General features: G+C 49.5%; 4 protein-coding genes across 4 annotated transcripts; 3 read left to right on the top strand and 1 right to left on the bottom strand.

Annotated features, from left to right (window-relative positions):
• Nucleotides 1-330: 330 nt before the first annotated feature.
• Nucleotides 331-1,246, bottom strand: CTRU02_203230 (uncharacterized protein; the record flags this gene model as incomplete). The annotated part of the gene is made up of 2 exons (XM_036727310.1): nt 331-806; nt 874-1,246. 2 exons carry the CDS (start codon nt 1,244-1,246, stop codon nt 331-333), a joined length of 849 nt encoding a protein of 282 aa, XP_036581104.1.
• A 3,399-nt stretch (nt 1,247-4,645) lies between these two features.
• CTRU02_203229 (MFS quinate transporter) lies at nt 4,646-6,444 on the top strand (the record flags this gene model as incomplete). Its single annotated transcript, XM_036727309.1, has 4 exons — nt 4,646-5,051; nt 5,110-5,605; nt 5,660-6,022; nt 6,084-6,444. The coding sequence occupies 4 exons, from the start codon at nt 4,646-4,648 to the stop codon at nt 6,442-6,444; spliced, it is 1,626 nt and encodes a 541-aa protein (XP_036581103.1).
• A 1,051-nt stretch (nt 6,445-7,495) lies between these two features.
• CTRU02_203228 (uncharacterized protein) lies at nt 7,496-8,930 on the top strand (the record flags this gene model as incomplete). The annotated part of the gene is made up of 3 exons (XM_070204162.1): nt 7,496-7,592; nt 7,656-8,356; nt 8,412-8,930. The coding sequence occupies 3 exons, from the start codon at nt 7,496-7,498 to the stop codon at nt 8,928-8,930; spliced, it is 1,317 nt and encodes a 438-aa protein (XP_070061925.1).
• Nucleotides 8,931-10,950: 2,020 nt separating this feature from the next.
• Nucleotides 10,951-13,128, top strand: CTRU02_203227 (Pyranose dehydrogenase 1-like protein 2; the record flags this gene model as incomplete). The annotated part of the gene is made up of 6 exons (XM_036727307.1): nt 10,951-11,065; nt 11,154-11,497; nt 11,565-12,047; nt 12,103-12,176; nt 12,231-12,645; nt 12,730-13,128. 6 exons carry the CDS (start codon nt 10,951-10,953, stop codon nt 13,126-13,128), a joined length of 1,830 nt encoding a protein of 609 aa, XP_036581101.1.
• Between the last annotated feature and the right edge of the window lie 869 nt (nt 13,129-13,997).

Here is a 13,997-nt window from a genome sequence, read left to right as displayed (position 1 = left end):
GTGCTTCTACGATGGTGAAGGTAATTCCTCAAAAATGCGTTGCCATCTTAACGGTGCTATCAGTCAACTCGGTGTTAATGTCTTAATTGACTCATACGGTTAGATAATTAATTTAATGAGTATCAATCAATTACCTGTGAAGTTCCTGCTCTTTTCTCTCTCCAGCCTAACCAGTGATGTGGTGCGATGCACTCTATACAAGATGTCACATTATGAATTGCTCAGCAAAGCATTATAAGTTTTATGTGTATTGCTGTGTAGTCAATCGGGAACCTATTTTTGACGGTGTAAAAGATCTCAACTTATCGTGATAAGATATGCAAAGCAGTTTCACTGTGTTGATCTAGGTGTCTCCCAGTGACGCATGTCTTTGAATGAAATTTCAGCATTCTTCATTCTCATTCCTAGCCTCCATCTCCCGAGGCCGGGCCAGAAATTCTCCTCTCCAGTGTTGCCTTTCTGACTCATGTCGAACCATCCAGCCTCTGTCTGAGAACTGGACAAAGTAGGATAGAAACTGCACCAGCGGTCGCTACCAACAAGCTCTCCTTGACTTCCTTCGGCCGCGGGCACAGGAGGTTGAACGACTGTGAAGTCAATCCCCAGCAACTTGACTAGCGAAGTTGTGAGTGGGAAACTGGGCATGTACCGAATGGGACTGTAAATGGTGCTGAAGAAAGGCTTGATATCGGCGGCAGCTTCCCTTTGATCACCAGTGGTATCGTGAGGGAATATCTTGATCTCCGTGGCACCGCCGGGTAATTCGTTAAACTCAAATCGAGCTAGGTGCTTCGGGGTATTCCAATCTAACTCATGTCAGCTCCACTGCCCCAGCTATATGTGCTTCGATTATCGTCTTCGACTTCACGTTACCTTTGCGCCCGTTCCAGCACGCTGTCTTCTGGGAAACGTAGATGCGCGTGATACGCATGTTTTTCTTTTCCTTTCTCATTTCATTCTCTTCGACTGGATAAGTGTACATGCCAGTCGATAGAATGAACTCATCATATGGGCCTGCTGGGCTAGACTCATACCGATGGATTTGTATGGTAGCAATACCTCCCTGAGGAGACCCTGAGTTTGCAGCACTTGCAAAGGAGGATTGAGCTTCCAGAGGAGAGAAGGCTATGTCCGTTGGTAACGATTTGGCCTGAGATGACGGTATCCAGAACATGAAGAGGTAGGATGTCCCTTTCAAGTCCCATGGCGGGGGCACATGCTTGATAGGTCCCTCGTCGATTGTCATCGTACCTCAAACGCTCTGCTATTACAATAAGTTTGATGAATCTGGTCTCAGACGTTAAAACGAGATTCTAAATGTCGTATCGAATGAACACCACCAGATGCGAAGACGTCAAACTGGGAGAGACATTAATAAAGGGAGAAAACCCATTCTCCGACTCAGCTGGGCGGCAGCAGATCCAAATAGGACTGAGTGGCTTGAGCTACTGACTAAATGAGAATTGGCAGCTCTTCAGCTTTGCGAACATGGCGTCCAATGACAATCGTGCATTTCAAGACATGCTCGGCTTTAGCAAGAAAGCATCTTTTCATTCGGTATAATTAATACAGCGCATTACCTGAGCCTGCCTCCCAAGATATTCAATGATTTTGAGAGAGCCGACTGCAAGGACTGAAAAGGCTGTCTGCTCTGATGCCAAGCTTTTGGCCGTGGTGTAAGAAACAGTGGTGGCTTATTTTCGACATTTTGAAGGTAGAGCACGTGGATGCGGATTGTTCCGTCCCCACCATCTCTTTACTGTGAAGCGAGCAAGTTTGGTCAGATGTGATATGCTTGTGCGTTATGGTGTACTAAGGAAACGGATAAGCGGGTTTCCAAATCTTGGTTCATGCAGCCACATAACGTTTGTAGCCTATCTAGATGCAGTCACGAACAATAAGCTGCTCTCTTCCGGGGATGATCAGTCAGTCCATAAACGCCAACATAACGATCTAAATCAGGGCGTCAGAAAGCAGCCGTTGACATTTTATTGGCTACTGAAAACTTCAGCTGTGCCAACCAATACTGGAACAAAATATGAACCCAAATTGACGGTCACATGTCGCGCAAAGTAAGCGAGCTTAGGACCATACACTCTTCCCAGTGAGAACATTCTGCAACTCCTTGACGTTGTAGATAAGACGCTCACAATCATTACATGAGCCGGCCAAGTTATCATAACCCTGATATTATAATGATTACAAACCTATCTTCCTCAAGTTGTCCAGAATGGAACGTCAGCTTTGCCTGATAAGACCGCGTTCATGCGATCCATGCTCCTTTACAATTGCAGAGACATCTTCTGATAAGGCTGGTATGACGTCGCAACAAATAGAAAACATCGCGATCAGCCAGCCGTTTCGTTAGTGCAACAGCATCCAGGTGTGAGTTCTTTCTTGACTGGAAAGGTTTAGTACAGTTTGATGGACTGAAAATATAATCAAGTTTTCTGTCGCTGACCGATCCGTTGAAAATGTTGGCCTGAGGAGGCTTCAGAACAATCGAGGCTGTGCACGTAATGTTTTCGTCGTGTTTAGGCTTGTTTTCTGGTATTTGGTTTGTCCGTCAAGTGCAGCACTTCGCCTTGGAGCCCATGTTCTACCGCGTGCATGAAGATCTATTCCTCAAGAAGGCTCAAAAGTCGGATAGAATTTCTCTCATATTGTCCAGTCATTTATCTACCTTGTTCCCATCTTTCCTTATTCATGCAAAGACCGAAGATATCATGCGCAGAAACAGATTCCCTCCCGGTGTTCATACTTCTACTTCGCTAGAAAGTACACCTCAGGCAGTAATTGAAGGGGTTCAGCAAGGTAAGCACCCTACTTCCAAATATCGTATCTAGTATAATGTAGAAGCAGAATGTTCTATCATTATTCATTCATTGCTAGTAAGTGGGATTATCTTTTGGCTGGACATAGCCCCGACTCCTAGCTCGGCGAGCTGATTCTCTCGATACTTGGCATACGTTGGCCGAGTCTAACAGGAAAATGCCTTTTCCGGGTCACGCTTATGCATAGATTTTTACTAACTATCAAGTAAAGGCCCCTCGGTCCGTTCTTTCTATGGTTTTGCCAGGTCCTTTTCGTTTTCTCAAGCTCAACCGAGAATGTTAAACCCTAAATGAGGGGGTACGATGTTGCCCTTCTTGCATTGCGCTATCACTCAAACAAGGCAAGCAGAGACACGTTGCTCAATTTCTGCCTCTATTAGTTTTTCATGATGGATTCGGGCATCTTCGTCACACATGACCACAGCCCAAGGCCTCCAAGCATAAGCCTACGGTATAGGCCCCTCAGCCAAAAGAGGCCATTACAGCCAAACGCCTAGATTGTATACCTTACTTAGGCCCACCCACATCTACGACAGTATTGGTTAAAAAAAAGCCAATGAATCGAAAAGTTGGAAATTTGCGTCGTTTTCCTCATTTACTGTCTGCAGAGAGACGTCGCAAGACCGGAAGGTGGAACTGGTCGACACAAAAACACCTTCAAGCCTTTCCGGGTCCTTCCTGTTGTGTTGTCATGAAAAACAAAAACTCAGTCATATATGTCAAAGTGAATAGCTCATGTCAAGTGTCAATCAGTTTATCCACCGTGCAAATCTCGGGACTCGGATATTTGGAAGGCGAACAGTAGGTGAACAGTCTTCGAAGCGGAGAAGACGAATTGCAGCCTTTGCTTTAGGTTACTGAAGCGGATTGCCTGAAACCTATACTGGTCCAGCGGTATAAAAAACTGTCTGGCTTGGGTGTAGACTGCGTCTGAATAGCGCTAGCTACCTTAATTAGAAGAGAGCACGGTAGCACAAGTTATCTTTGAGTTCTTGTACTTGTAGATGGACACATATCATATTTGTAGCTCCCAGTCTCTTTTTCTCTCAATGTGCAAGCATACATACAAGCAAGAGCAATATTCGAAACCACAGGCAGCTTCTAGACTGAGGTTATCAACCATTGCGCTGGGATTTAAGGAGGCATTTAAGCGAAAACCTGCTTGAAGAAGCCAAGACCGTAGCTCCGGAAATACAAAATCAGTGCATGTCACGTCAAATAAAAGCTACCTTAATCAGATACACACGATCTAGCTCAATAATTACCTTTTAGGTTCTAAATCCCCAGGGACAAAGAGATAACCGGCTTTTTAAAGATCCATCCCTACCTGCCTTGCATATTGATCCTTTTCATCCAATCATCAACGATGTTGGTAAGATTGCTACTCCAGTAAACGTTCACTGACGTGCAGTGCAGCCCCACTATCCTGGATGTCGCATTTGCTGTCAAATCATGAGACTGATAATCTCCTAGGGAGTGCTATGGTGACCTGATTAGTCTCTTGGCAGCGGAAAAGAACTCTTCCTGCTTCTAATTCCTTTGTTTAGAGCCTAGAGAAGTTGTGTCATTGCTGAGCTTTGGGGAAAATGTTCACCCTTCCCCTCGTTTAGAATCTGGGGTAACGATATGTGGATGTCTGGGGTAAAACCTGGGGCTGCACATCAAAACAAAGTAGATGCGCCCGTTAAGAATGAACAGTTCTGCTGGCATACCCTTTCTTCCAAGTTTATTCTCTCTAGACATCCAACGTCTCGGGTTTCTTGCCAAACTTTTCGCATCGCAGCGCAACCTTGAGATAAACACAACCGATCATGGTAAACATCTTCAAGCGACCGAAGGATGATTCAGCCAATCCGGCACCGTCTGAAGTCTACAACTGGCGGATATATGGCCTTGCAGCTTCTGCCGCCATGGGATCCGCCATGTTCGGGTACGATTCAGCATTCATTGGAGGTACCATGGCTCTCCCTTCGTTCAAGAGTCGGTTTGGTCTGGACTCTTCAACCGGGACAGCGCTAGCCGCTCTGCGAGCCAATATCGTAAGCACATTCCAAGGTGGTTGCTTTTTTGGTGTGCTATTTTGTTACTATCTCGTGGAACGACTTGGCCGTCGCTGGGTCTTGATTGGATGCGGTGGTCTCTTTGACCTCGGCGCAGTGTTGCAGCTTGTCGCCAATGGCAACTTGGCTTTTATCTACGCCGGTCGTGTTCTTACTGGTGAGTACACAGATCTTGAAAGATATGGGTTGAAATGACCATTAATGGATAACCATAGGACTTGCTGTCGGTGCTTCATCCATGATTATACCCGTTTACATATCCGAATCCGGCCCTCCTGCCATCCGTGGACGTCTAATCGGAGTTTTCGAAATCTTCCTACAGTTCTCACAGATCATCGGCTTTTGGGTCAACTATGGAGTCAACATTCATATCTCAGGCACATCAGATGTGCAATGGCACGTTCCATTTGCGCTGCAAATCATCCCCGGCACGCTTCTCTGCATCTGCATGTTCTTTCAGCCCGAGTCCCCTCGATGGCTGTTGAACGCTGGTCATACGGACAAAGCCCGAAAAGTCCTTCAGCGACTTCGGAAATTACCTGCCGACCATCCTTATCTCAACTGGGAGATAAATACAGTTCTCCAGCAAATCGAGGAGGAGACTGCTCTTGGGGCGAAGAGGGGCATCTTGGAAAAGCTGCGGGAGATTAAGCTCCCTACGAATCGGCGACGCTTGCTTCTCGGTGTTGCACTCATGTTTATCCAGAATATGTATGTGGATGAAAGGGCACGACGCGTCATGATACGATACTAACCGTATATCAGGAGTGGAATCAACGCACTAAACTACTACAGCCCGTCCATCTTCCAGTCCATCGGTTTCACTGGTACTAGTGTGGGATTGCTCGCAACTGGAATTTTCGGCATTGTGAAGGCCTGTGCTACAATGCTATACATGATTTGGGGTGTGGACGCTCTCGGCCGCAGGCAATCCCTCATGATTGGCTCAACGGGCGCTGCAATTGCTCTTTTCTATCTCGGTGCCTATTCAAAGCTCTCCGGGTCCTTCAGCGCAGGGCAAATATCTGCAGGAGAAAGGTCACCAGGTGCTTACGTGGCGATCGTCATGATCTATGTCTTTGCTGTTTTCTATGCAATCTCATGGAACGGCATCCCTTGGATTTTCTGGTAAGCATTCCCGTTTGATATGTAAGGTAAAGAATAACCCTGTGCTGATGTTGTTTCACAGCGCCGAGATTTTCCCCATGGCCATTCGCTCAATATGTCTAGTCTTCACGACTTGCGCGCAATGGCTTGGTCAATTCACTATTGTCTACTCGACGCCTTACATGATGACGGACATCACCTATGGCACATTCCTGTTGTTTGCCTGTTCGGTCGTTTTCGGTTTCTTCTTCACATTCTTCCTGATTCCCGAAACTAAAGGAATTTCTCTCGAAGACATGGACATTCTATTTAACAGGGAGGGCATGCCGAGGACATGGCGCCGCCAGGCAGAGGAAATAATCGAACAGCGCCGAGCTGACGGACATGCGGACGCATTAGGTCGGGATGAGAAGGAGATTGCGGCTTCACACCATGAGGCTTAGCAAGTCTTCATCCTTGGCACTTTACATTCTACAGTAATGGGAAGCGACAGGAGGTGTATAATGAGGCAAACTTTTGCTTGAACCGTTTGAAAAATCGACCTTTAGTTGATTACAAGCAGGGCACCTCCTTTTGCCCCAGCCAAGTCAGGTACAATAAATCCACTAGTCATTAATGAGTATTGATACTCCAGCCACTAAGTTTTAAGCCCTCCCACTGTTCCTTGTAACTAGTGCCTTGAAAGTGAACAACCCATATGTAGTCAGTCTGCCTAGGCTTCAAATATTGCATAGCAACAGGTAGTTTGTCGTATCTATATGTTGATGCACATCAATAAATGTCATGAGAGTAGGTGGTACTTGAAGGCATGTTGATTCTGGGAGAAAGTAAACTCCAACTTCAGAAGCACTTAAGAGGTATTTTGTTCTTCTTTTCTGGGAAAATTCCCTTTTTTTATGAAACCTCGCTCGCACCTTTCTTATATACTCAAGAAGTGAAGCTTTGACTGGTATTTTGCAGGACTATACTTCAATCAGAGTCATCCACTGCACCAAGCAGTTATGGCATTTATCAAAGACCACCGGCTGACTTTGTCTGTCATCACTCTGTGTGACTGTCAGCCCTTATAACGCCTCAAAATATTAAAGTTCAAATCAGGGAGGTGCTAACAGTTTTCTCTTTCTGAATCAAATGAGCAGTTTGGGAATATCCACGATGAATCGTGAAGACACTGGTGCAGTCGTTGGGACGATATGGGTGAAAGGGGTGAAACTTACAAACTCTTACAACTCATTCACCACAAAGACGTCTTCTTCTTGCTCTTTTGGGTTGAAATATCAGATATTTGCTGTCCTCCTTCTCCATTTTGTTCTTTTAAATCTTTTCATCGCAAAACTTCTTCTTTCCACCTTCACCACCAAGGATCGAGAATCCTAGAAGTCGACGCTCTTAAGTCCTCTTCTGCCACTTCTCAGCCCTCACACAACTACTTGGTGAATACCAAAGACGACCTATTTTTCTTCTTTTAGTAGATTGCGTCTGTACGATATCAAGATGGACTCCGATGGAGATATGGAGTCGCTCTTCGGCTCTTCGGTACCTTCACCAGAATCGCCTCCCACCGCGGTTCCCGAAAGCACCAACCTGCCTGGTAATCTCCGTCTTCCCACATACTCTGCGCAGAGTTCCGTAGCCGTTGTTTCTAACAGTCAAGCTTCATCGTTTACGGAGCAACCGACTACGGTCTCGCCTCAAGATGTTCTGTTGAACCCAGGAACAGCCGCGACGGCAAGCTCGTCTACGATATTTTCTCTGCCCACCGTGCAGAACCACGCCTCTCCCAGTGCTACATCCAACCAGCCGTCTTCTGCCGCTGGGTCCGGAGCATCGGCCACCTCCAGTCGCTCCCGCACAACTGTTCCTGCGCCTGAGGGTTACAAGAAGTGCACCAAATGCAAGCTCAACTACCCGGTCGCCACATATGAGCATATGCGCGCCCTGGGTCAAATCGATCACTATGTCCAGTGCACCGTCTGCCGCGAGAAGAGAAGAAAGTCAACTGCTGCAACCAAGGCCAGAAAGGCAGAGGCTGAGGCCCGAGAGCAAGCGCACCGCCTCGAACAGCAGCAGCAGCAGCTTCAGCAGCAATATCATCAGCCACCTCAGTTGAAGGTAGAGGCTCCCGACAATGCTCCACTGGCCTTCATGGGTGTCCATGACGGCGGTGGCAACGTCATGCTAAGCATAGAGCACGGCTCCCAGGATGAAGAAATGGTGGAGGAAGCGGATCATAAGGGTCTCGCTTTTTCTGCCATGCCTGTTGCTGCTTTGAACACTCCCGGTTCTATCATGGGCAGCGAGCGCGCTTCCTCGATTCTCACGGGTAGCTCTATGAACGTTCGGAACGATGGATTCGTAAGTACTTCTACACATGTGTTCTCTATTATAGACTGACCATGAGTTCTCAAAGCTTGATATGGATGTGGAATACGACATGAAGTACCATGAGAATCACAATTCAGCCCCGAAACAGTCGCGTGGCGCTTCCCTGTCCATCGAGTCTCAGGCCCACAATGTCGCGAACGATCTCGCGTCAGCCAACTACCAGGCACTCGAACAATCGTTGATGCCTGCCCCAATCATGGCCCCAATTTTGGCCGAAGTGATCGCTGATACGGCAAGCCAGCACACGAGCACCAACCTCCAGCTCACCACTACCGTCGCTATAAAGAGACCCCTGTCGGGGGATTTGATCAAGGCGCGCGTGGAATTTGAGCGCCGCAGGTTTGACGAAGCGCGCCATAAGTGTCTCTGGATGAGATTTCAAGACGAAGCGACCGTCACTCGGGCTTGGAAGAAGCGAGAGGCGGCAGTCATTCTCGACCTTGTTGTCGTACCTCGTCCTGAGCCGCAGCCCTTTCTGGGGCAGACGTACGCTCAAGGCTCTCACCGTAACATCCACGGAGCCTATCAGTCTCCCATGCCTTGATTGCTATCAGTCAAGATATTGATGTTATGATACCCCTCCTTCCGTTGGGAATTTTGTGTGAGCAAAGAAGAATTATGAAGTGGACAGGAGTTTGGTTTTGCTTTTTTTTTCTTCTATTTCTGTAGAGCACAGAGGCTCTCAATTCTGTATGTGGCTTTCGGAACAGCGGGTCTTGTTCATTGTTATTGGCCCTTGATGCTGTCTAGCTAGATTACTCTTCTCATTTTGTTACCTGCGTCTCACTCTCATTAGGAGGTGGGCAGACTCTCTGAAGTCGGCAGATAAATAGGAACATTCATGGATTGCTTAGGTAGTAAGACTACGTTCGCCTCTTTTCCGGCTGCCCACTCGTGCTGCGTTTGAAACCCCAAATTTTCACAGCCTTCTTACTTGCGAATCATCAAAGCAAAATGATATCAATCAGTCAAAAGTTCACCTCACCGAATTGCAAACGATTGTTAGGCATACAAGGAAAAGATCACGAGGTTTTGATTTGCAGGAATACAGGGCTATCTGAGACAGCATCAGCAGATGACGGAGGTGAGATTGAGTTTGCCCGAGGCACAAACGGTGCCGATCAGTGAGGCGCCGCAGGCCGCAGGGCCAAGTCAATATGTCGTCGTGTACGTACTCCCAACGGAGGTCTCGGCGATGTTGAGGCAGCTACACTAGGACTGCCGGACCCGAAATACGGCCCGCCTGCGCCGCTGATAAACAAAGCCAACGTAAACATTGGCGCCTCATGTAAACCTGTCGTACCTAGTCAGCCTATTCGTCGATGTAAATGCTCTGGAGTTCAATAAGACACGCGAGTTCCACTGTAAGCCGCTCCCGTGACACCGTAGTCTCACACCGATCCTCGCAGGGCTCGGCAGAGGCTTGGGGCTTGCGGGGAGGATGCGTGTGTTACCACCACCACAGAGCTGAGATGGTTGTCTGTTGGCAGGGGGGTCTTCCTGCGTGCATCTTGGCTCTGGATTTTGGGTTTGCCCAGTTACTGCTCAGAAATCGAAATGGCAGTCTACATGAATGTTAAAGACGAAGAAATAACAAACGCTATTTTCATATCACTTTGATTGCATTGGATTGCAGCTTATCCACCTTTTAGGTAGCGGGAACTTGAGGGATGGATGTGGCTCCGGAGTTTACCCCGGCACCACCGGCACGCGATGCTACATTAGTCTCCCCGCCTAAGCGGGTAGAATGTCTTGACATACGTCGGTTGGATCCTTCGCAAACGGCATGTGGTGCTGTGCCTCTTCCCATCGGGTCGCGATAGGTCATCGAATCACAGACATGGAGGCACAAGTCGCGGGGGAGACCAGGCACCGAAATCCAGGTTTTATTTCGGCGATACTGGTGTGATCTGCAAGCATTAGTGTGCCCAAGCTGAAGAACCATCCAATCCGCTCAAGGGAAGCTGATTTGGAGGAAGCTCCTCTACCCCAAAGCTGTGGTCCTTCGTCTCCAACTTTCTCCCTCCCCCTGTCGGACGACAGCTCTCGCTCATAGTTTTGTTTCTGTGGATATGCTCGGAAAACAAGCAGAGGGGGAAAAACAAATAACACAGCTAGCAGCATGACGCTGTTTACTTTTAGCCTTGCCAAGCACGACTACGACACGCCTCGCTTTCGCCCGGGGCTGACACTCGAAGTGCGATGACGCATGGCATTGCGCAAACTGGACTGGCGTCTATTGAAGGCAGGCTTTCCAAGAATGAAGTCTCAATGACAGACTTCCAGGCCAAGATGAGTAGGAATGCCAGTGGAGTATATCTTTCACGGGGGCTCCCTTTTTTCCTTGAAATCAAGAGAATGGTTGCGCATTCGGGTCCCATTCACCATTCATCTAGACCTAGGTGAATTGCTTTTTATTGTTGTTCAATTGGAACACACTTTCTGTTGTTCCCAGGAACCCTTCGCCGTGGTCTGTTGCGACAAGCATATGAAGGGCGAGGACGAAGATCACTCGCGCAATTAATCAATTCACTTTCGCTTTCCAAAACGTGGAGAAAGCTGTCATGATGCAGCTCAGTCTTGTCCTCCTTACTCTCCTCGCCGGGGCATCAGCCGCGCCCATTAAGGGAATCGAACGGGCGACGATCGAGGATGAATACGACTTCATCATCGCAGGAGGTATGTCGCCGCCCATTTCATTCATCCCCTCCCCTCATATCAACGGGGTCCATAATGTACTTCTAAGCATATGACTGACACGCCATAGGCGGCACCGCCGGCCTCGTCCTCGCGAATCGCCTCTCCGAGTCTGGCAAACAGCGGGTCCTCGTTCTTGAAGCGGGGCCGACTCCCGACGTCGTCGCAGCCTACAAGCCCCCCGGCGGCAACCAGTTTCTCGGCGGCACCGCCATTGACTGGTCTTTCTACACCACCCCCCAGGAACACCTTGACGACCGCATCCTGCGCTACCACCGTGGCCGGTGCTTGGGCGGCAGCAGCGTAACCAACGGCTTCTACTACGGCCGCGGCAGCGCTTCAGTGTACGATGACTGGGTCAAAGTCGGGAACCCCGGGTGGGGATGGGACGATGTATACCCTCTTTTCGTCAAGGTAACTACCATCTCAGCCATGTACCATGTTTGCCCTACACAAGGCCACGTCTGACTCAGAGAAACAGGGCACACACTTCAACCCTCCTACCGACCACGAAGTCAAAGGCTTCGACGTAAGCTACAAGACCTGGGACCCCTCCGCCTATTCCGATGGGCCTCTCGAGCTCGGTTTCCAGGGCTATGTGCCGCCCTCCGGCGTCGGCTTCATCGAAGCATCCGCCGATGCTCTGCAGATCCCTATCGTCAATGACTACAACACCGGCAACAGCACCGGTGTCAAGCAGGGAACAGGCCACATGGATTCCCGCTTCCACCGCAGCTCCAGCTATGATAGCTATCTCAAGAAGGCCATCAACAGGACGAACCTCGACGTATTGTACTTTGCGCCCGTCTGGAAGATCAACTTCGACACCGAAGGCGAGAAGCCCAAGGCTACCGGAGTGGCGTTCATGGACCACCCAACGGGGATGGTGCATGAGGTGAAGGCGAAGAAGGAGGTTATCGTCAGCTCGGGAGCCTTCAATTCGCCTCAACTGCTCATGGTTTCTGTGAGTTTGCTCCCAGGCGACGACGTACCTCGAAGTAGAAACTAATACTAGCCAGGGCATTGGTCCAAAAGATCAACTCGAACAATTCGCCATCGAACCGGTCCTCATCAACGAGAACGTCGGTCAACAGTAAGCCCTTCTCTTCCTCTCTCTTTCTTATGAAGCACAGCTAACAATCTGCAGCCTAAACGACCACTCCGTCTTCTCCATCATGGCAAAATCGACCCCAGAATTCTCCACATCAGACATGGCCGCCACCTACTCCGCCCTCCGCGAGGCCCAGCTCCAGTTCCACGCCAACGGCACGGGCGACTACACGGCCCCGTCGGGAATCACAAACGCCTTCCAGAAGCTGTCTGAGCAGGAACTCCACGCCATCGGCGCGGGCGACGTCGTGACCGCCGGCCTCGCGAACCAGTCGCACATCGAATACCTCTTCGAATCCGTCTTCTACCCCAGCGGGCCGACGCCGTTCTACACGCCCCTCGGTAACGAGACGTACATCTCCCTGACGGCGTCCAGCATGGTCGCCTTGTCCCGCGGAAACGTGACGTTGCGGTCGAACTCGATGGCCGAGTTTCCCAACATCAACCCCAATGTGAGTTTTCTCGCCCTTCCGTCCTAGTCCCACCACCACCCTCCGTTACACAATCACACATACTGATAAACCTGCTCGTAATAGTACTACGCACATATCGCAGACCGCAAAATCGCAGTCCAGTCCTTCAAATACCTCCGCAAGATCCTCGCTCACCCGCGCATGTCCGCGTTCACCGTCGGCCCCAACCACGGCGAAGTATCGCCGGGCACCGCCGTCTCCGAGGACGACGAGGAGGCCATCCTATCTTACGTCCGCAAGAACACGATCCCCAACTGGCACGCTTCCGGCACAAACCAGATGCTCCCATTGGAAGACGGCGGCGTCGTCGACCCGCGTCTCCGCGTCTACGGCGTGGACGGCCTGCGGGTGGTGGACTGCAGCATCATCCCCATTCTGCCCGACGTCAACATTGTCGCGTCGGTGTTCATGATTGGCGAAAAGGGGGCGGAGATGATTCGCGAGGACTGGAAGGACGTTTAATGCTTGAGGAAATGACCACGGCCTTCCTTTGTATGACGAATTATGGCTATTAGTATATTTTAATTTATGATATTGCACTGAATCTTTGGTGTTGTTTGATTCCAGTTGATGACCATGCACGATTCACCTCGATCTCGCCTGTAGAGGAGGACCTCCTAGTTCTCTGTAGAGATCGTTACAATGCTCAAGTCTCAAGATGTACACGCTTACTCCATATCATGTCCATAATTCAGAGCCAAACCAGACATTGAAACTGACAGAAGAGCGAGGACATGCCATCCCCATCCATCCTGCCATCTCACCTCGGCCGAATGCTCCGACAAAACGACACAAGCCTCAGCAGAGATCTGAAGAAGGTTGTCGTTTTACCAAGGGGCAAGGAAAATGGCGCCAGCGTCAGAAAAACCCGAGAAGAACCGTCCAATGATCCGTCCGCCCTACCATTGCCAATGGTCCATTTTCCGTCTTTCTCGGTTCCGAAGACAAGGGACAGCATCAGGGCACTAAACAACAACAACAACAACAACAACAACAGGGGATGATTCTTTTGGCCGGGCTGCCCTCCCGTACGGTCGGAAAGGTGGGAGGCAGCCTTCGGAAATGCCCGCGAGATCCGATCGCAATGGCTGGAATGCCAGGCCGGGCCTGGCAAGAGCTGGGCCAAGCGTTTCATGGATGGTCAACTGGCAAGTTATCAAGGCTTGGGCCAAGCATGGATGAATGGAAGTGGAGGGGATGCGAGAACATCGGGTGAAAAATGCGTTGAGCAATTTCTTGAACCTGCCACGCGACGTTTCGTGCCTCACCTCTCTGCCGGACCCATATTAACGGACGTGAGACATGGCAGGGAATGTAGGTAATTTCTTCAC

This window comes from Colletotrichum truncatum (assembly GCF_014235925.2).
Source record: "Colletotrichum truncatum strain CMES1059 chromosome Unknown Contig_0002, whole genome shotgun sequence".
In the NCBI taxonomy this organism is placed as follows: domain Eukaryota; kingdom Fungi; phylum Ascomycota; class Sordariomycetes; order Glomerellales; family Glomerellaceae; genus Colletotrichum; species Colletotrichum truncatum.
Note: the sequence above shows the minus strand (reverse complement) of the source record. Positions and strands in the feature narration are given on the sequence as shown.